This window comes from Harpia harpyja, chromosome 7 (assembly GCF_026419915.1).
Source record: "Harpia harpyja isolate bHarHar1 chromosome 7, bHarHar1 primary haplotype, whole genome shotgun sequence".
NCBI lineage: Eukaryota > Metazoa > Chordata > Aves > Accipitriformes > Accipitridae > Harpia > Harpia harpyja.
Genome location: NC_068946.1, coordinates 54,872,606 through 54,895,046, shown reverse-complemented (window position 1 = coordinate 54,895,046; position 22,441 = coordinate 54,872,606). Strand labels below are relative to the sequence as shown.

Sequence of the window (22,441 nt, the reverse complement as noted above, 5' to 3'; positions counted from 1 at the left end):
ACAGAGGAAGGCTGACTAGGTGCAAGCATGACGCCGAGTCCACTTGAGGATAACTCTCTCACCTCCTAGAAGGCTGCACTGTCTGAAGATTCTGCTTCAAAAATCACAATTACTATCATAAGGAAATGGGAAACATTTCTGTTATTCTCTACAAAGGAGTTGGAGTAGTATAGGAAAACGGACTACCAGGGAAGGCAAAGCAGTCTTGAAGTCAGAGCCTCAGGAAAACTGTGAAGGGCTGCAGTAACTGTCATCTTGTTTGCAGGGAGGGGGGAAGCCACACATACAGACTACTGTAGAAGATTAAGGAAGAGGAACAGCTCTGTAAAGAGAATATTGTTTAAGATATTGTTTGGAAAGGGGAGGAAAAACCCTACAGCAGAATTGGCAACAAGACGCCTACAACTAAAATACATATCAAAACTCCACTCAATCTATAGATTAAATAAATTAGATAAACCTTATTAGAAAAAGAATCATCATTTTCTAATATCTGACATTTAAGGGAAAACTCTACACTTGTAGTCCAATATAAATTGCTGTAGATGAACTACATTCAAAAAATCTTACCTGAACATTCCCTAATACGTAATAAAGCAGAAATCACTATTCAAATCATATTGCAGATATGCATGATTGCACGATGTTCAAATAAGGGGATTAAAGAAGAACGTCATAGCCTCAACACACACTTTTAAAACAGCGCACAAAAATAACTCAGTCATTGGTATTCCCTGCTGTATACCAGTATCAGGAGAAAGTAGAAGACTTTCTAACAATACTCCCCCCCCTTTTTTTAATGAAGTTTTCTATGGACTACGCTATTATTCATCACGCTCCTTTTCTTGCACTTGAGGCACACAATTAATCGCTAAAAATTCTTAAGATGACTATCATAGTTCTACTGTACAGAAAACTACGTCAATACTAATTCTTTAAATGAAATGTATGGCATACTTACCATTATAGCCTTTGGAGTTTATGAAATCCTTTCCTCCACCTCACATTTTTCCACAATCTATTAAAAGTCAGAAGCTCCAGCTAGAAGTTTTTTTAAGTAATTAGATGACGATTAGACTATACCAAGTCATGGATACACAGCAATCTTAGAGACATTTTCAGTCCAATTTACCATGAAAGTGATCTACGTTTGTAGTGAGAAGAGTCTATGTTACAGAGTTCAGTAGCTGTCATTTGCTAAAGCGAACAACTTGCCATCTGCAGAAGAAATGACTTCACATTTTCATTAAACCTCAAAAGGGTTTGGGGAATATTTTAGAGAAGCAAGGTTATTTTTATCTATCAAGGAGAATAACTTTTTTCTTTTCAGACACAGTTTTGCAACAATTCTGCTTTCAAAAAAAATTCATTCATACTTCAGACTACATAGGTCACAGTCATTCCCAGAAATTAACCCAGTTCTACAGAAAACCTCAGACATACCTGAAAAGATCACGTACATGTAAAGAACAATTTGTCAGGGAGCAGCAGTTCCAATGAAGACACGGTGCAGAAAGTGATAAACAAGCACGCATTTGCACAGGTGCCTCCCCCTTGTGCTGACACCCCCAATCCTGCCAGCATGCCTCTCCTGACCAAGGCGGTGACACTGAAAGTGTTGTGGGTTCCTTTGACTATTCTCAGCAGATATAATCTATTATCATCTCTCCTTGAAGACCTCATGCTGAATAGGAAATAAAGCATCAGTTAAGCAAAAAAATAGTTAATTTTAGACATCTGAGTTTCTGACAAGCTCCCGGTATTTAAAGCTCTGCAAGTGTTTTTAACTGTCAGAACTTTTAACTTACAGAACGTATGACAAAACATGTTTAAGCACAACTTAGATTAAAAATAGCTCTTTATATAAAAAGCCAAGAGGAAAAATACACTGACTGCATGACATATAGGCAAATCATATCTTGACTTTCTTTGGGGAGGAGAGGGTGGACTGGACTAGACAACGTCCGAAGGTTCCTTCCAACCTCAATGATTCTATTATTTATAAGAAATACAGAAACATTAACCAAATCACAGGTAGAGAACCAAACAGCAGAAAATTCAAATGATTCACCCAAAGTAATAGCTAAAGTTTCTCTGGCAGAAAAGAAACTGTCTCATCCTGATTATGCCCAGGTCACAGGTCCCAGCTACCAGACCATCCCTCCCCTACCGTATACTGTAAGCACAGGAAATAATCACATAAACTGAAACCTTTTGGAAAAAGGTGCATATGCTTTGGTCAAAATAATCAAAAAACCCACTAGCTGCCTCTAAAATTTACACTTATATTGCTTGCACATTGTGAAATAAACACATATGCAACATGTCCATGTTTTGATATGTATTTTTATTTCCCTGCAGTTTTCACTTATCAAGAACAAGTAACAGGGAAAGTTGTCTGAACTAGTGCATAAACAAACATTCTGAAACACCACTACACGTATCTAATTTACAAGAACCGTATAAAAAAAGTCACTAAAACACTACACTACGAAGGTGTCCAACGCTTACAGTCAGACTTTTTCCAACCCGTTACTTGCCTTGTAGCCACAGGAAAACTCTCCAAAATTGAAAAGACAATCTTGCCACAACCCTCCCTCCCCCCCACCACCTGGGATGGCTCGATATCTAGACATCCAATAATTAATTATTGCAATGATATATAATGCAATACATACCTGGTAAAATATCCTTTATGTGGTGTGTTACAGTTTTAAAGCCGGTTAAAATATGCAGTCTTCAGATAAAATGTAATCAGTTGAAAATTTTCTCATATCTGCACAGTTTTATATGTGCTAGATGCATAATTTTCCTAGTCAGTTTTTTCCTGTGTAATTATTTTTTATAAACTGGTATTATAAATAGAAATATACATTCAAAATATATGGAAAAGTGAGTTACTACATTAAATTTGCATGTATCGATCCATCCCTTTCCCCTGCACAGTAATAGAAAATACTATTTTGCCTTGAACTTCATATTTGACAGTGAAATGCCACTAAAGTATTTACCAAAAAGTCCATCTAGTCAAATTGTGAAACAAAATGAACCAAGTGAAAACTTTACATTTTCTTTAGAAAAAAATTACAAGAATTTTGTTTCCTAGCTATGAATCTTTAACTTTTTTTTTTAGACACAAAGTTGGATTTATTTGTACAAGATACAAAATGTAAACATGGCAAAATAAATAGTTAAAACAAGTGATGCAGGATCCCATTTCATGCTCATGATCCCATTAAAGAATTATTTTTTAATCCATTCAGTTGCAAATTCAAGTGCAAAAGCATGATGATGAATATCTACTATTCAAGTAACAGAAATAATATTGATGATACAAATAAACTATTTTACAAGGTAGTGATTTTCCCAATTTTACAAAATTTACATTATATATCGACTTAATACACGATATAATGATAGTCCATTTAGGTCCATTTTAGTTCTCTGTGATCCACAGAGTGCTGTATTTTGCATTCAGTTGGAATATAAATGACTACACCATTAGCACAGGTTGAGACTCTGGTTTGAGGTTATGTCACTTCCATGGCTACTGTTGTCTCTGCTATGCCATTTAAACCCAGTCGTTCTGGTTCATGGTTCTCTCTGCAATAGAAAAAATATTCAGTAGTTACAGGTAGAACACGAGTATTTCCTTACACAGTTTTAACAATTTCCTGTTTTTACACAGCTGTTACGCGGATCAGGGAGAAACCTTGACACATACACTAGAAACAGATTATTTGAAACTAAATACTGGCATTTAAGAACTGCTTTTACTCCACTAACAATGCAGTCCCTTCTACAAGATTATTGCATTTAACTGTAAATTACCAGCCTGAATTATGGATAAGAGTACTGAAGATCTCCTGAAGGAGCGAAGTCAAGATATACCATGATGACTCAGTATCAAATATTCTGTTAGGGAGCAAAGCATTGTTCTAACATAATTCCCCCCTCCACATCCCAATTCCACTTTAGCACTAATGCAAGAAATCTTAAATGCTTTTCTATTTTATTATCATTCTCTGTAGAGAAGCCTACAACTTATTCAGCCAAGGTGGTACTCTTCAAGGCATTTACTGACATGACTTGAAATACCCCTCTGACTTGAGGGAAATAAGAACTAAATGCATTAGTGATATAAAAGTATGCTTTAAGGTATGACTGCTAATTTAAAAACACCTTTTTCTCAATCCATGCAGTGACTAAATTATACATGCAATTTTCCATCTCAAAAAGCTCTTTTTAACCTCTCCAGAAGCATTATGAAATAACCAGTAAGCCACATTTGCTAGTATCCATTTATTTTTCTAATTCATAAACAAATGTGACTTTTTTTAAACATCACACAATCCAGCAGAGACTTAAAACAAAGCCCAAATATTGTAATTTTCAGAAAACTTAGCCAACTGCAGGCTCCTGCCACTCCTGCGAAACATCTTCTAAGTATCCTGAAATAAGAATGCTGCTGTTCGATGAGAATGAATAAATATCTACCTATATACGTAAGAGGCAGGCTGGCACATATCTAGTTTATATTTTACATAAATATATCACATATCCATATGTATATATAAAATAGGTATGTGCCAGCCTACATCTTACAATATGGGTACACAAAGTTCTGGAGAGAACACATGGAGAGTTTGATAGAATCTACCTGAGAGAGTGCTGCACAAGAAGGGACAAATGAAAATGATTAAAATGAAGCCATTTTAAACACAATAGAAGTTTACCAATACTGGCACCTAACATCAGTGCAAATTATGTGGGGGTTAATCTCCAAAAATCAGCTCTTGAGGTTTGTCACAGCCATGCTGAAGATACCAGCAGCTGGATGTTTTTGTGAGGTTGAAGCTATACTGAGAAGTCTCTGAGAGGTGGAAACAATTCTATTTAGTGCTCTAGTGCAGAGTTGGGCGCATCTATGGAGACATGTAGCACAAACCTAACTTAAAACTGCTCCAACTTGCTACATGCTTACCTTGCTATACTGCTGATGGCACTGCTAGGAGTTACCTTTGGCACTCTGTCCATACTGGCAGCAACTGTGGCGAGTTTTAAGGCTGTTGGCGATGGTGCTGAAGTCCTTGTATTGATATGCACATTGACTGGAGAAACAACACTGACATTGTTGAGGTGCACTGTGTTCGTCAGGCAAGAATTGTTCATGGGAAGCGTTTGAGGGCTGCTTGTGCACAATGCTGGAATTAAGTGGTTTGTGGTGGTGTGGCCGACTGTCCTTACAAGCTGTACAGTTGAAATCCCTGGGCTGGATGATAAAGCCATGTTGGTGGAGTACAAAGTTCTAGAGGTTCCTGTTACAAAACAAACATTGTTAATTAAAAAGATGCCATTCCTTAGATTCAAAGCCAAAGATTAACCCCAAGGGTAGTGCTTTAAGTATATACGTCACTGGAATTGTGCAACAATCTGTTTTTTAGAGATTCACAAAATGTAAAATTTTAGAAATATTTCTAGTTAACATTAGAAATATTTCACTTTTTTTTTTTCATTCACAAGAACATCAGAAAGTTACTGCATGACAAAGAACTTTTATATTGCCCAACTTTGTAGGCCTCATTTTAGGTGCCTTAAATTAAAGGGGCAACATTCCCCATGAATTAAACTGAATGGGGAACACCTTAGCTACACAACCTCAGAGACCAACTGTGAAGCGAAATTCTGACGCATTGAATCACCTCCTCACCTCCTACCTTGTTCTGCTGGCAATGTAAAGAGGTTCTGGGGACCAGTCCCTCTCTAGACAGCAAAACCAGGGGTCTAAGACTAGGCAAAGTAGAAAACTCCTTTCAGATTATGTGGCAGTGCTCTGTTTGCATTCCTGAGTTGTGAGAAACTTCAGGTTTCACAGTGTATATTTAAACCAGAGGTTCTCAAATTTCATCTTGGTATCCTAGCCATTCACTGTTCTGATTTTTATCACAGGGGAACTAGGTATATTTTCCCCTAGACTCTTACTCCTGAAAAAAAATGTGGTTTCAGCTGTCCTGGTTTCAGCTAGGATAGTTAATTGTCTTCCTAGTAGCTGGTACAGTGCTATGTTTTTGAGCTAGGTATGAGAAGAATGTTGATAACACACTGATGTTTTCAGTTGTTGCTAAGTAATGTTTAGTCTAAAGTCAAGGATTTTTCAGCTTCTGATGCCCAGCCAGCAAGAAAGCTGGAGGGGCACAAGAAGTTGGGAGGGGACACAGCCAGGGCAGCTGACCCAAACTGGCCAACGGGGTATTCCATAACATGTGACGTCACATCTAGTATATAAACTGGGGAGAGTGGGGGTGGGGGAATAGCTGCTTGGGACTAACTGGGTGTCAACCTGCGGGTGGTGAGCAATTGCAGTGTGCATCGTTTGTATATTCCAGTCCTTTTATTATTACTGTTGTCATTTTATTAGTGTTATTATCATTATTAGTTTCTTCTGTTCTATTAAACTGTTCTTATCTCAACCCACGAGTTTTACTTCTTTTCCTGATTTTCTCCCCCATCCCACTGGGGGGGGGGGGGGGGGGGGGGGGGGGGGGGGGAAGAAGTGAGTGAGCAGCTGCGTGGTGCTTAGCTGCTGGCTGGGGTTAAACCACGACATCAGCTAACATTTCCTAATTTACAAGTCTTCCTATCCTAAACAGGAATAGCTATTTTACATCATTGCCACTTACAGCTTTAGAACAGTAACAGAAGTCTAATTTTATATGCATAATACTTGCAAATGGTTTTCATCAATCTTAAAGCTGTGTACCATGTATTGGCATGGTATATACCACCATGTGCCTGATCTTATACCCATTGAAACATTACCCTCTCAGATATGATCTTACAGAATTAAACATAGATGTCTTTTTCTTTCCTGGAACTGTTCCAGTATATTGATTTTATTCAGTTGTGTTTTTTCTCCTTCTATTAATTTCATATTATCATTAACCCAGCCTGGCAGAAGGTCTATAAAACTAATCACATCATTAGCTGTTAAAACAACAAATTACTCTAAAAGCCTTTTATTTGTTATGGCAGTCAAATGCCAAATAACATTTGTCTCTCGGCAACATGGCTACTACACCAGCATGACTGGCCTTACTGCCTTCTGATAATGGAGGTTCAGAAGGAGGGGTGGGGGGAAAGTAGCGAATGCCAACATCTACACTTTTGCCTGAATTTGGGAGGAACCCTAAACGCAATGAAACCTGAAACTTCTAGCAATTCTTTTGACATTAGTGTAAGTAGCCTATTAGTATGTTTGTCTGAATACGCAAGTGAGATAATGACCAAATAACGTAGCAAGTTTTCTATTTCCTTCTCAAACTACTTAATGTTTAAAGCAGTTGATTTTTTTTTTTAACTACACATTCACCATGTTTTTAAAATGCTGTCACTTATGCTTTTGATCAAAACAGATTATTAAAAGACAAAAGCCGATAAAAGAAAACAGAAACAATACCCTTCCAATGTAAAAGAGCATTTGGTAGTTTTATTACCATACTAACCTACATGCCATTGCACAAAAGTATTTTAGAGAACAATCTTTAAAAGTATCACCATTAATATATTTGATTCTTTTTGTTTATTAAATAGTGTTGTAGAAATCAGAAGTAAGATCAGTTGACATATTCAGAGCTCACACTAGACCCCGTGTTTTAAGAAATCATCACCTGAAGGCTGGACAACACCATTAATATTGTTGTGGCTGGTGTTTTGTTCCTTCGTTACCTCACTGCGACTAGGAGCAGGTGCACTAACCACTGCAGATGCAGCAAAGTGGGCGCTGGCTGAATCAAGTGTTTTTGACATACAGTCAGAGGTGCTGGAGCCCTGTGGGAGTTAAAAAAAAAAAATAATTTTTTTTCTTTATAATTATCCAAGTACAAAATTAAATACGACGTTAGGATTGCTATAATGCACAATTACCAGCAAATAAATAAATACATCTTCTAAATGTAATCTAATGCACTGTAACATTAAATATTTCCGTATCACAAATCTGATAAAAAGTTGAAAATTAGCGTCCAAATGAGCATCAAGTAAGCCCTGCCCAATTCAGCCAGTCAATGGCAAATGCAGTTCTGAGCACAACAGATCACTTTCATGATGTGCTGTTCAGCCTGGAGAAAGGAAGGCTCCAGGCAGACCTTACAGCAGCCTTCCAGTACCTAAAGGGAAGCATACAAGAAAGATGGGGAGGGACTTTTTATCAGGGAGTGTAGTAATAGGACGAGGGGTAATGGTAGATTCAGATTAGATGTGAGGAAGAAGTTCTTCACTGTGAGGGTGGTGAGGCACTGAGGGAACAGGTTGCCCAGAGAGGTTGTGGATGCCCCATCCCTGGCAGTGTTCAAGGCCAGGTTGGATGGGGCTTTGAGCAACCTGGTCTAGTGGAAGGTGTCCCTGCCCATGGCAGGGGGGTTGGAACTAGATGACCTTTAAGGGCCCTTCCAACCCAAACCATTCTAGGATTCTATGTGTTTGAGAAGCTTCCTCAAAGAAAACAACTATGCCTTCTCTCTTCTGTCTCCAGGCAGCAAATACACTGCAACAGCAAGTCTAACAAATTTTCAGTATTTATGGTACATTCATTCTCACGGAGTAATCTGTACCATGGCATAATTGCCCACCGCATTCTGGAAGTACGTATCTTCTATTAGTCCAGTTTCTCTGAAAGAATGGTAAGTACCGGAAAGACACCCTGAAATGGCAAATGTATCATTCTGCAATTTCAATTTATATTAACTAAGAAAGTGACTTTGCATAGACATTCAGAGTGTCTTTAAAATCCAAAATTCAATCCCTTTGTTTAAAATACTCTGGTATCATGTCTTTACACTTACAAAAAATGTAATCAGTAACCACCAGTACAGAATCCCTGATTAATCAAAGTAGAAAACACTGAGGGGAAAGGACAAACACCACTGGCAATTAGATGTAATATGCTCAAAGTAAAGCAAGTTTTCCTAGTAATAGACAACAGCAACAACTTTCATATTTTCTTGGTAAGAAACTAACAGAAAACTAAGCTCGACAGAGAAACATATATTCTTCCCTTGCAAGGCATTACAGAGAAAAAATGTGATTCTTTTAGAAGACAGAAGTAGTAACACTGGGGATGGGGAAGGAATCAAATTGAATACGCAAAACTAAGTTTTTCCTCTCAGAAGCTACCAATTTTTAATACTCACTGAACACCTGTTCTTAACAGAGTACATTACCTCACAAAGCAGTTTTAATAAAGAAGTCTCTCTGGAGCACATATAAAAAGGAGGATAAAACCAGTGAATATAGTATGGCTTGACAAAGCACCGACTCTTTCTACACTGACCGACTCTGTGAACACAACTAACATTAAAATATGAAGTCTCTTACGCAACTTTTAAAACGCAGCCATGACATGTAACTTTAAAAGAAAAAAAACCCACAGGTTTTGATGTTGAAACTGAAAATATTATCTCATTCCAAATAGCAAAATGAAAGCAAGGTATTTGTACTAGCTACAGCTTAAGTTGCCTTCTGGGCAGTACATAGCAAACTGGAAAAGCATCTTGACCAAAAGCATTCTACATTCATTCTAAAATTTAACATATTTACCGAGGTGTTATATTGAGCTTGTAAGAGAAATGAAAAACACAGTAAGCAAAAAGGAAGATAGCAGCATATGACAACAGTCAAGGTGCATTACCTGTGCTTTCGGATGTGTCTGTTGTGAGGAATGCTGAGATTGCTGTTTCTGCTGAAGCTGAGCAAGTTGTTGCCTCTGCATTTGAACTAACTGCTGTTGATGTGTCTGAAATTGTTCCTCTGTGATACCCCCTGTTACTACAGAAAAGAAAGTGAAGCCAGTGTTAAATAAGCCTGCAGAAAACAAATACATCTAGAATGCAAGACTGCATCCATGTTGGATAACAAGTGGTTGAAGACAACATACATCGTGTTAGATGCTTGCAAAGATCTTCATATATTCTTATGTAAAGGAGAGGTCAAGCTACATTTGTTTGTTGTGTTCTTTTAGCGTAGAATCAATTTATAACAGAAGATTTCATAGCTTTCGTTGCTTTTAAGCAGTTTCTAACTTTGGTGGTTTTCTCTCCAGTAGCTTTATGCAAAAGCTTGAAGAAATTATTTTCCTAGCTTTCAGAAAACAAGCACATCCTAAAAATCTTAGGTGAAGAAGTAGTACACTGAGCTGAGCTGGGTGTCTTCTCCTCCAGTGAGCACTGCGAGTTTATTCCTGTACAACTTTCCTTCCTATAGTCCCTTGTTATTGCCCTTTTCTCTGACACCAGAATGTAAAGGAAGCATATGCCTGGTATTCGAGAACACCTACTTCAACAGCACAAACAGAATTCATGTATTTAAATAGTTCGTTACAGTTCTATACTAACCCTCACCTGAAAGGACTGTAAACTAATATACGACAAAGCTAATCTCCAGGTCTAAAACTTAGTGTTTGCAAATATCACAAAGCACTGTTTATTTAGCAAATCCAGTTTGACCCTCCTATTTCACACTTTTTTTTTCCCCTGAAGGAAGTGCTTAAGTTTCGCCTGAACAGGATTTTCTCCTCCAATTAATTTTTTTAAATGGAATAAGAGTTTAAGAGTGACATAATATATTTGTTTATGAGAACCAGGTTAATGCAACCCCAGTAGTATCATAGTCTCAACAAGTGAAGGGAATAGTGAAGTCAGAAAAGCTGTTCTCAATATTCTCCCCCCAAAGAACTGCACACTTGATAAACTGAAAATACTGTCAAATGTTCCATGTTAAAACCTGAGTTTTGTGCAGTTGATGCTAACCCTGAGAACTAAGTTCTCCTAGGAGGAAGTAAAAAGAGCATTCACTTTTCAAAGATTCCCATTAAGTACCTTTCAGCAGTTTATTCTGAACTAGATTTTTCAAAGACTGAAGCCGTCACTCATCTCAAACACCTAGATTCTGCAGGAATATAATCTTATCAAAGGACACTGAGCTAACATTAGAATATGAAGTGATCCATCTTTCAGGGTCTGGCTCTTTCATTTACTAGTTGTAATACTCACAGTTGTCCTGAAATTCCATTCCGAATAAACACCAAAATTAAGACTGTGACTGTTTAGAAATTAGTACCGAAACTTCCCTACTGCTATGTTATTAAAACAGGCTTCAACCACAGTAGGAGGGCACTTAAAAATCCAAGGACTTATACAGTTACTCCTATGAGATTCTAGGGGTTTTATTATAATTTCCAACATATTCTAAAATAAAATTTATTTCGTATTTAGCTTTACTTTGTTCCTCTTGAAGATTCTTACCTATTACTACAAGTACTTAAAGTTCAGTCAGCTAAACTTCCTAAGTTCCCTCACAACAGTCTCCCCAGATGTGTTGCATTACTAAAGGCAACAGGGCCAAGAGCAGCATTATGGAACATTACATATATATGTATTTCTATTTTTAAGTTCTGAGGTAACAAATTCCAGAACATGTCTTTTGTTTTATAAAAAAAAAAAATGTTTTTGAACAAGCTTATACGGCACAAAGAAATACCTAAATTGCATTTAGACATAATTAACTATTATTTGTCTGCAGTACAGGGGTATTCATCTAGACTCAAAGTTGCATTTTTCTATGGACTGTAAAGACATAATGTAGAAAGCAGTCTCTCTGATCAAAGGATCATCTAATTTAGCCTACATATCAATTCTGCTTTCAGTCTCCCTTCCTTCTTAGTTTGACACAGACCACAAAGTCATGAAACACTCTTATTACAAGGTACAGGGAAGATACTGTAGTAATGCAAAAATCACTTACTCTGCCTCTACATGTTTAAATGCCAGTCAGTTCACTACCTATTGACTGAACTCAGCTGTTAGCCTTGTTATAAAACAGCAGATGTTCATTAGCACATTTAATATCATTTGCTTCTGCCAAATCAAACAACCAAAGGGTCCTAGAGAAAAAAAGATCGCAAACCTCTAGGATGTCCCAAGGTAGCCTTTAAGGTCATAGTTAAGTGCAAGTGTTCTACACTTCTTATAAAAGGTTCTATTTACCAGAACTTTAGCTTCCACTGCTGAATATCAGGATTTTCTATTTTACCATAGCCTGACTGTATTGAAATACTACAATGGAACAGGGTAAAAAAGTCAATGTGAAAATAAGTCTTCCAGACTCCTCTCCTCCTTGACAGCTTTGGTTTGGATTATTATGTCACTTCTCTTAGGATTTGAAGGCTTTAATCAAAGATCATCTTTCAGGCTGCACCCAAAGTACTATTAATTACTTCTACATGGTATTTAATTCTGGAAAAAAAATACCTCTAAAAGGTAAAAGACTGTTCCATAAGCAAAATTTTTCAACTGAGAATGCCATCATACGCAGTTGTCTTTTGTATCTAGGGACATGGTAGCTAAACAGATAACTATTTGAGCAGGTCATTGGAACTGGCAGCCGAAGCAGACTGGAAGCCAAATGCAACGTTCTGACTGTACTGCAAGTTGCTGAAGATTTTGCCTAAAGCCTACTTCTTACTTCAGTCCCCAAAATCAGCTGAATTGCACTCTAGGAATCCAGCAAGCAACTTAAGTATTACTTAGCTGTCGTAAGTAGTACCTTCTACAAATTCCTGGTAACTTCCTTCCTCCATCATCAATCCTGATGATCAGTTGTATCCCTAGCTCATCAGTTTATCTCATTTTAGATTAAACGGAGAATTCTTCTGGAAGTGTCTGGAAAAAAGACCAACTAACTTTGCCAGAGAGAGTGTGTAAGACTACAAAAAGTTTACACAACTGATAAAAGGGTTCAGATTGTTTCAGTGACCTCGTCTCATGAAGTTCCTCAAATTCAGTTTTCCCACTTGCAGTTCTTATAACATGAGCAAGAGAGTAATTTCGCTTGAAACAGTGGTTCTTTATTCATGCACTGATTAGGCACTTCCAAAAAAAAGACCAGTCACACATTTTTAAAGTAAGTCTTTTTTTCTGTTTGTACAATGCCTAGCATTTGAGGAAATACCAGAGTAAGAGTTGCTTTATTAATACAAGTGAAAAATACAATGTAGAGGTAACTTTGAATATTCTTGTGCACCGAAAACCAAAGCAAGCAACTCCAAGTCTTCTCTAAACTAAAAGAAAAAAAAAAACAATCAGTTTAAATCCTGTCATTGTTTCCTCTACAGGCAGCTTTATGCTTACAGGTAAGTGTGCTATAAAATCAACTGATTTCAACTATCATCTCCCAAACAGAATTACTTTGATAAATGCAGTGATAGTACCTGTGCTCATTTAATGCACAACCAGACTTTGACCAGCCCTTTTAAAATTTACGCCCTATTTACTAATGAGAAAAATCTAACAGCAGTGCGTCTTGCTGGCTGAGTTATTTGGTGAAGAATTCTGCTGTCTATTGCATCTGATCCTTTACCAGAATTACAGGATCTGTTTTGTAATGTAAATCTGGAAAGAAAAAGTTCTTCCATAACCATAGATTTCCGTGCATAATGTACTTCAACTACTGAGTGATCTCTATTCTAATCTAAATGTACTCTTCATACGATTTCTAAAATTATGTAACAGAAGTTAATTACTGTTCCTCTACAAAGTGGCTTAGATCCATCAGATTTGGTTTTATGCATTTTTTTAGGTAACAGTCTCTCCCATCATTAAAATACATACTTGTCTATTCTTTCCTTTACTTCTCTTTCCCTAACAGTGCAAATCCTGAAGTACATGAGTGCTAGTCCACATACACAATATCAGGTCTGTCATTAATTTGCCAGATAGCACCAACAATTTAGGTTTTTTTATTCTTGTTGATGGTATTACCCGAATCAGGAAGGGCTGACATTTTTTTCTTATGTATACACAGTTCCCTACCAAAACACCAGCCCCCCTTTCCCTGAATATACTGCTTAAATACTGTTCTCATTTTTCTTTTCTTATTATGTGCCATCTTTCCTATAGCTACTGGAGTTCTCTTCCACTGCTGCAATCTTCATTTATACTAAAAAGCCAGGTATGGAGATGTCACAAATCTCTTCAACTTTTTTCCTTCACTCATTTCTTCATATACTATTAAAATCAGATATATCAGCTTCCATCCCAAAATATTCTCCTAGTTTTTCAGGTAGACTTTCCCTCAGGGGCAGGGAGGGAAAGCCTCCCCAGAGCAGAATTCAAAGCCTCAGAGCTTTACATCTAGCTAATCCCTAGACAATCAACTGATATTATTACATTATCATGAAAAATTCTACAGAAAAAATAATCAACTTAACCTATATCTTTTTAAGCAACTTTCCTTACCTTGGTGTCATCATACTTTATTCATGCAAATAGAAATCTTGCAGTATTACTTGCTCTTGTTATATAAAGAGCTACCAGCAAATTCTCTGTTGCTCCTTAAAGCTTATAGTCCATGTTTCACATCCTTAACTCTGACAAATAGTATTCCTTTCTATTTTCTGCATTTGCTTTAACAAGACTTCTCTTGATGCTTATCAATAATCCCATCACACAAAACTGCCCCTTTCTGCTACAGGTGCAACTCTCCAGACCTTCAAGTCCCTTACAAAAAAAAAATTATACAAAATATAACCATAGCACATGTCTGTTCTCTTCATAAAGCAGAAATATATTCTTGTGGAAATCTTTGCATGAGAGAGACAATATAAAGGTTGCAAAGACTATACTGAAAAGTAAGTTATAAAAGTACTAGGCTGGAATAAATATTCTGTGTTTATGTCAGTACTACACTGATGTTACTTAGTAAGATAATGCTCAGTCTTTTTGGATGCTTCCAGTGTCAAAATTTTTACTATGACAGATATCAACAGAAAGCGCTCTTTTCAGACTTTTTCATGCCTGCTCAGTATACTTACTAACTTACTACTGGTCTTCTGAGATATTTTGGCAAGAATCAAAAAGAAAAACTCCGACAACAAAAATGACACACCCACACCCCCCGCCTCAAGAAACCAGCTGCTTTTCTTTTGCATTTATAAAGAGCATCCTTCTCTCCTTAAACAAAGGTAGACCAATTAAAGTCTTTGAGACTCAATCATACCTAAGCAATTCTTAAATACAAGCAGAATCCCTCCTTTGAATAATGCACGTTTAAGTCCAGCACTTTATCAAGATTCTGTTGAAACTGTAATAAAAGCAGGAGGAAGAGGACTGTTTGTGGAACGTTTCTGTATATTCTAAGAAATACAAAATAATTAGCTTGTATCTTTGGTTGAGGTACATGTCACTGCTGAAGAGCTTATCAGTCCACTCACAAGTAAAGACACTAGAATTCAATATTTCCAGTTCCAGAAGAATTCAAATCCTTGCCTACCTGATATGCCATTCTTGCTGGTGTTCAATAAAGCTACAGATGCTGCAGAAACTCTTTTATTATTCACAGTCTGCCCTGGTTTCCTTGAGGTACATTCTTCGCTATCACTGTCCTGTAGATTTAGTAGCCTTGGCTGAAAACACTGCAGTCGACATGATCTGATATTGCTTAGTATTTCAGAAAGGGACAGTCTGTTTTCACAACGTTTATTGGAAGCATTGGTCCGTGAAAAATTAGAAGAAAAGTCTAAAGTCTGGGAAGAGCTTGAAAAACTGTTCAGCATTTCTGGGTCAATCTGTCTCAAGACAGGATCATGTTCTGTGGATATTCGGTCCATTATAACCCTGATTAAAGAGGATGAAAAAAAGACGTTAGTTTAACTATCTAATACTTTTATCCTTTGAAAGGGAATGAAGAGTAAAAATGATGCAACTGTACCTTCCACCCCTGCCAATTCGTCTTCTTGCAAATCCTATACATCTCCTTGGAATTGTAAGGGTTGTAAGGCAATGCCTGAACCTCAGTTTGTCCAATTCTGCCAATTCTGAGTTTTCATATGAAGAATTAGTTTGGTCCAAACGAGGCTGTAAAGAAAAAAAAAAAGGCAATTTTGCACTTATTCAGAGTGTATACTTTGATTAGGTTACTACTAAGTGATTATCATGCACAGGCTACAGTATAGAAAATGCTGAAAATGCCCACAGAACTATCATTTGATTAATATGCTCAGATCATAAAAGAACTTGGAAGATTTTTTTTTTTTTTTTAAAAGATGAATTCATGAAGCGGAAAATCCTCTTTCCTTGATTAGTCACAATCTTAGATGCAACAACCAAAATACAGAACAAGCCAGAAGTAATTCATTCCACCAAGAAGCACGTAAAACTGTCCTACTCAGACACCAGTCCATCTGGCCCAGTACCTCCTGTCTGATAATGGCTCTTCTGGTGATTCATCACAATATACAAAACACAGTGAGCAATTCTTTTCTTGTTACAGTCTCTGAGCTTCAGGCTCTTAGAAGCTGGAGGACTTCCTGCAGCCAAGGCTTCACCTTGGCTATGTTTTGTAATCAGTTGAGGACCTATGCTTACCCCGATTTTGCCTAATCCCACTAGTAAGGGTCAGTAGCATAAAAGCTTTTGTCTGTAAAAATGTGTTTATGAAAAATAATTGATACAAATACCTCAAAACTATATGCAGAACTCCAGTGTTAAGTATCATGCTACAGAAGAACCCTTTTAGTACTTATTGTGACAAAGGAAATACCAAGAAGGCCTGTTCATTTATCAAGGATCCCGCTGAATCACCAGCTGTACACAGTGACAATTCCCAACTCAGAAAGCTTGCAACCTAAGCGTGTAGGTAATTTCAAAAGGGGTTCCTAAATTTGAAGTTTAATTTTACTCATGAAACACATACTGCCACAGGCAACAGATGCTGATCTGAACAGCCTTTGTTCCAATACACACCATTCCATTACTGGATCTTGACACTGTATTTTCTGTATCAGCTTACCTTAGGGCATTTTTATTACTCCATTGAGTATCTTTGTTACTATTATGAACTCAAAACTGCATAATCTTTACAAGCAGAAATGCTGTGTGCTGTCTGATATGTCTTATATGACAGGTTCATAAATATTCATTAAAATAATCAATTTTTGTCACCAGGTTAAATCTACAGCAACAGCAGTGCTGTAGATTCAATCAATTTGTTAAGAGTTAATCAAAACTCAAATGGCTTCAGTAGTTGGAAAAAAAAAAACCCAAAACCTAGAAGGCTAACATTGAGGTTGTTAACTAACCTGCTTCTAAACAGAAATAGAAAAGTAACAGAAAAGAATGAAAATACAAGTTTTCAGCTGTCTCAACTTCTTTTTGCAAAGGAGTTAAATCACAGGCTAAGGAAAAAAAAGTAGGATAAATTCCAAGCAACAGAGAAGCTTCAGCTAACTCTCTGGAGCAAAGCAGAAAAGGTGACGAGATTACCAATCAACAGGTAAAAAAAAGAAGCCCAAACTGGAAGAACAAGTAAGTTAAGAGGCCACACAAAAAACGGATGGCACACAGAGAAGTATTATCTTAACCCACTAATAAATCTCTAAAAGAAGAGTAGTTAAAAATAACTACATATTCTTAGAAAGATCGAGCTGTCTGTGGTATTCTGGAAGTGACTAGAACACAGCAGGACACTGCAAAGCAGGCACAGGAGCAGGCACCAGCCCACATCTGACCTGCGCAAAGAACTTTCAGTACAACTTGTGGGAGATGCCCATGCTACAATTTGAGTATTCTGGAGGATGTTTGGGCTTCTGAAACAGCCTGCCTAGTGACTAAATGACTTCTCTGTAAGTGGCTTTAAAAGCTACACAATTACACAATTATTTTGCCATGTAACTTCATTCTTCCCATGGGAAGCAAGCAAAAAAAACGCAGACCCATTATAGTGTTGTGTTGCCTTTCTCGGTCTTCTGCAGCCTAAAGCTCCCCATCTATAAGCACGTGCTTGGTAAAAAAATTTCACTGTCGGTGGTTCTGAGATGATGACAGGACATCTATAATTAGTCTCTGTCCTCTGCACATTCTTGCAATTGCAACCTAATGTTTCTGAGTATATCTACAGTTTGTGCTGATTTAAAAAGAAAATTTTGACTTAACTATATGAAAACACTCCTCAATAGATTAAACCCCTGTTCAACAGCAAACTCTACTCCACACCCCAGTAGGATGTCTCAGCAGGTCTGAGAACTGGGACAACTAGTATCTAACTCTAACAAGCTCTACAAGCTGGGAAGAAAGATGTGCTAAGAAAACTGAGGGGGACAAAAAAAAAAAAAAATCTCTCCCTTCTTAGCAGTGGCTAAATTAGCCTGAAGGCAACACATTATATTAACTTCAGGTAATCACAGAGGAACAGTACAATGAGAATAATTCTCGTGAAGACTGAAAATCATTGTATTTGGATTCACCAAATCATTAAAGCTTTGGTGGTGAAAGTGGGAACAGAAGAACTATTACATTAGCACTATGCCAATCTCAATTTAAAAACAAACAAACAACAAAAAAAACCCCAAACACAACAACATCACAAAAACCACCACACTAAATCCAACAACAGATAGTCTTACAGCATAATACTGGCATCCTGCTCTTCTCCTGAAAGCACAAGGTCCATCAGGATCATTTTCTTCTTCTGCTTCTGATACTGGTGAGGGTACCTAGACCAGAAAGCAAAGCCATTCTTCCAACCGCCACATTTATACAATTTTTTTAATTTATTATACAAGTTTATATAATATGAACTGCCACTTTTATATATTAAATGCAAGCTTCTCTGAAGCATAGCTTAGAAGAAGAAAACAAACTCATAGTTTATGCAATTATCTTTTATATATCCGCTGTCCAACAGAGTTATTCTCCGTCTCAAGCTAGACTGGCCAAATTACAGGCAACTGAAATTTCTGCCTTCCGTATGCTGAGATTTTGTAACAGAGTGTTACCTGTGGGAACTCATCTTCATCTGAACTGTGGAAGTCATACTGTTTAATATCACTCTTATTGATAACAGGCAAGGGCTCAGCAGAGGGCTGTTGAGGAGTTACTACACACTCTATTTTAGGTTTCTTTAGATACTTCTTCTTTTGACGTACAACATCTGACACCTCCTCCTTTAGAGATGAATGATGAGGATGCTGTTTGGGAGAAAAACAAAAAATTTAAAAAAAATAAAATTAACCTTTCCTCTTCTTATGCCTTAAAGACATAACTGCTTATCTTCCAAAGCCTCTCAACACACAGCATCTGCAGACTGTTTCAGACACATAATGCAAAATTTATTCAAAACATTAAAAAACCCAGAACTTTACCTCTGATCATCTTTATGGGTATTTATTCACAAACAAACTGAAAGCTTTCAAGCCACATGACTACCAAAGAGGTTCTTTGCTTTGCAGTACACTCAGTATATCGTAATTGGAAATCCTATTCCAATTATTTTCCAAAATCTCAGTTTTCTCCTGCAAGCACTTTCAACTTTCTGAACTGCTCAGATATGTTCAAATGATCTAACTTGTTTCATGTTGCTCAGTTTGTACTTTTGAAAAGATGTAATGTTATTCAGTTTTGCTATTTAAGATTTTATTTATTTAATATAAACCCTCTGTAGTAAGCAACTCCACCAATCTTAAACTGTTCACTTGACCACAAGTGCTATTAAACTTCAAAGCTTTTAAATTAAAAGGAGGATTACTTCACTTGCAAAATTCTCAGTTACAAGTAAAAATCAGTGCAGTTTTGAAAAAGCGTTTAAATTCTCCCCCCAAACTGAAACTAACTCCAGTAACGGAGCTCAGCTTCCCAACTGGAGATGAGAAAAACAAGGCATAACAAGGAGATTGCTGCGGGAAAGCCAAGGCGAGGGGTTTGTGTTACATCAATCCCATGACCAGTAGATGTCGCGGGTGCTAAATACAAATTCCAAAAGGCCTTCCACTCCCCAGCCTTACATCCAAGCATTGTAACAACAAGTATTTCAGGTTATTTCTCAAAAACACATCTTAATTCAAAGGCAGGTGCATTTTTTTTCCTGTCACATTAACAGTGGAACCTCAGGTCTTATCCTTTTTCCATACTGTACTCAGTTCAGTGAGCTTCACTATAATGATGACATTAAAATGGCTTGCAGTGGAAACTTGTGTTTTGGTTTGTTTATTCTAAAAACACAACCATCTAGGATTTATGTTTTAAAGCAAAGACAGCTCCTAAAAAGCACAAGATACTTATGGCTTAAGGAACAATTAAAGGAAACACAGTATGAAGAAGTAGAAACAAGACAAGTAGAACAACCATTTGTAGTAATACAATTATGCTAAGATTGGAAGCAGTTAATTTTGCAGTTAATGCCCATATTAACTGGAAAAAAAAACAACACAACAAAAAAAACCCAACAAACCTTATTCCTAAGTAGTCCTTTTAAAACTATTAACCCAAGATGGATATATTTGTCAGTACTGCTGGTTGTAGTGTAAACTGCTTATGACTGTACTACTATCTTTCATTTAATTCCACTGGAACCACACATCACCAGAACCAACAAATACAGTCTAGTTAGTCATGGTTAACTAGAATCCTCTGGAAAAAAGTATTTCAATTCTCTTCTGCACAGATGTAGACTGTCCTTGTAGGAAGATCGTAATGAATATACAAAACATTACGATCCTACTCAGTACTGGATCTGAACAGTGACAGAAGATACAGAGTTCCCTTTGATGTTGGGTTTGGGTTTTGGGTTTTTTTGCTTGGGTTTTGGGGGGGGGGGGGGGGGTGGGGAGGTTTGAGTGGAATACGTTTCTTCATGAGACAAGAAAAAAGAAAACCATTCAAGTTTAACATTTCTAGCTATGGATTATTCTTATACTACTACTTTTCCAGATGTTGCTAATCAGGTCAGTTATAAAAATAAAACTAGATCCATTGGGTTTCTGTACAGATCAAAAAAAAAGTAAAGGAAGACTTTGTCAAAGTAGCGTTAAGTACAGCATTCCACAACTTTGCTAGTTTTAGAAAGACAAAATAACTAGTGTGTGTCACACACCAACTCAAGTCTTGCATCCTTTTGCACTCATGCTCTCAGAGCAGCCTTCCATCCCTTTGCAGAAACTAACGGTTCCCAAATTTAGCCACTCTTTCCTCCACCTTCCTATGTTTGCTACTTACCTAATACTGAGGGCCAAGAAATGGCAGATAGAAAAATGCCTACTCAGTATCACTGAGAAGTGTACAGCCCTCAGTAATAACAAACTACTACAAATTCCAGCAAGTGTTTTTTAAAACATTAGTTGCTTGCAACTTTTTTCAGCTCTTAACAAGATATAACAGTTGCATTCTTGTGCCTGGAAATGCTACTAATCAAAGATTACTTAAACAGTTCAGAGGAGTTTCTAGAATCCTTTGGCATTCTAGCTGTAATTCAGTAAAATCCCGTATTTTCAGGACTATCTTTGCACTGAGGGCCAGTCAGTACTCATGGACAACCCTATCAGAAAAATTCAAAGCTCTCATCTCCCTCTGAAGGGAGAAGGAAAAATAATTTACTATACTTTGCAATCCCATGGTGGTCCTGATGTTCACTTAACATGTTCATGCTTACATCACCTTACAACAAAAGAGACAGAACTGAGAAGGAAAACGAAGACTACTACTGTGCTGTTATTTACAGAAAGAAACAGCAATGCCAGCCAATCATCTTAAAACTTAGGTGGGAAAGACAACAAACGTTCAACTGTAAGCAAGCATAGCAGTCTCCTTGTCTCCTACCTTCAAGTATGGCAGCCTCCTACTCAGTTTTCCAATGCAAACATCTTCTGGGCATCTCCAAAAGAATGATGAAACTGGTAACAAGAGACTTGCAGCAGAAGAAAGCTTACCTTAACTTTACATTCTTGAACTTTGTGATGATTTCCATTATGAAGAGTGGATGGAGTTGTGCTCATCTCTTTTTCAGGTCTATTAAGCTTCACTTCATTGAGGATTTCACCTCCATAATCACCCAAATGGTACCTCAAAAAACACAAGTTAAAAATATAATACTGCATTTCCACTGGGAAATGTTTAAAAGACACAAAACAGGCAAACAGCCTGCATAAAACCCTTCTATTTTAGCTTCTGAAGTTTATGGTGCTATGTAAGTCTTCAGCCATGCATGTGTGCAGAAGACTAGCATCCATACAGAAACAAATTACGGGAGGTGTTTTGAAACCTATTTGATGAAAATTAAAACCTTGGTGTTATAAATTACTTCTTACAGATATAATTTGCAATTTTACCTTTTCTCAACAACTTCTAATGTTAAATGCAATAGCTCGCGTTTTGTTTTCTCTCTTCTCTTAATCATCTCCAAAATTGTTATGGCTCTGCTAAACTCTCTTCTTAATTTCAACATCTTCTCATAAGACGCTTCATCATTCTTTCGATTCTATTGAAAGATTGAACAAATTTTAAGTCAAAAGCAAAACCTGTGAGGCATAGATAGCAAAAAAAGTTACATAACGCTGCTGCAAGTGAGAATCATACGAGTACACTCAGAAGCAGCTTTTCCTAAAGCATAACCTACCTAATTG

At 37.1% G+C, this 22,441-nt stretch overlaps 1 protein-coding gene across 1 annotated transcript in view; it reads right to left on the bottom strand.

The window, feature by feature from the left end:
• Positions 1–2,326: 2,326 nt before the first annotated feature.
• The window catches only part of EPC2 (enhancer of polycomb homolog 2), a 51,519-nt gene continuing 31,404 nt past the window's right edge, over positions 2,327–22,441 (bottom strand). Inside the window, exons 5-14 of the mRNA XM_052791378.1 lie at positions 22,148–22,296; positions 21,749–21,881; positions 18,824–19,015; positions 18,452–18,541; positions 15,760–15,905; positions 15,322–15,665; positions 9,686–9,822; positions 7,668–7,827; positions 4,985–5,318; positions 2,327–3,603 (exon numbers count right to left, since the gene is read on the bottom strand). Of these exons, the coding sequence (XP_052647338.1) occupies positions 3,531–3,603; positions 4,985–5,318; positions 7,668–7,827; positions 9,686–9,822; positions 15,322–15,665; positions 15,760–15,905; positions 18,452–18,541; positions 18,824–19,015; positions 21,749–21,881; positions 22,148–22,296 (1,758 nt within the window). The 3' untranslated portion in view covers positions 2,327–3,530. The remainder of the gene's footprint in view (positions 3,604–4,984; positions 5,319–7,667; positions 7,828–9,685; positions 9,823–15,321; positions 15,666–15,759; positions 15,906–18,451; positions 18,542–18,823; positions 19,016–21,748; positions 21,882–22,147; positions 22,297–22,441) is intronic.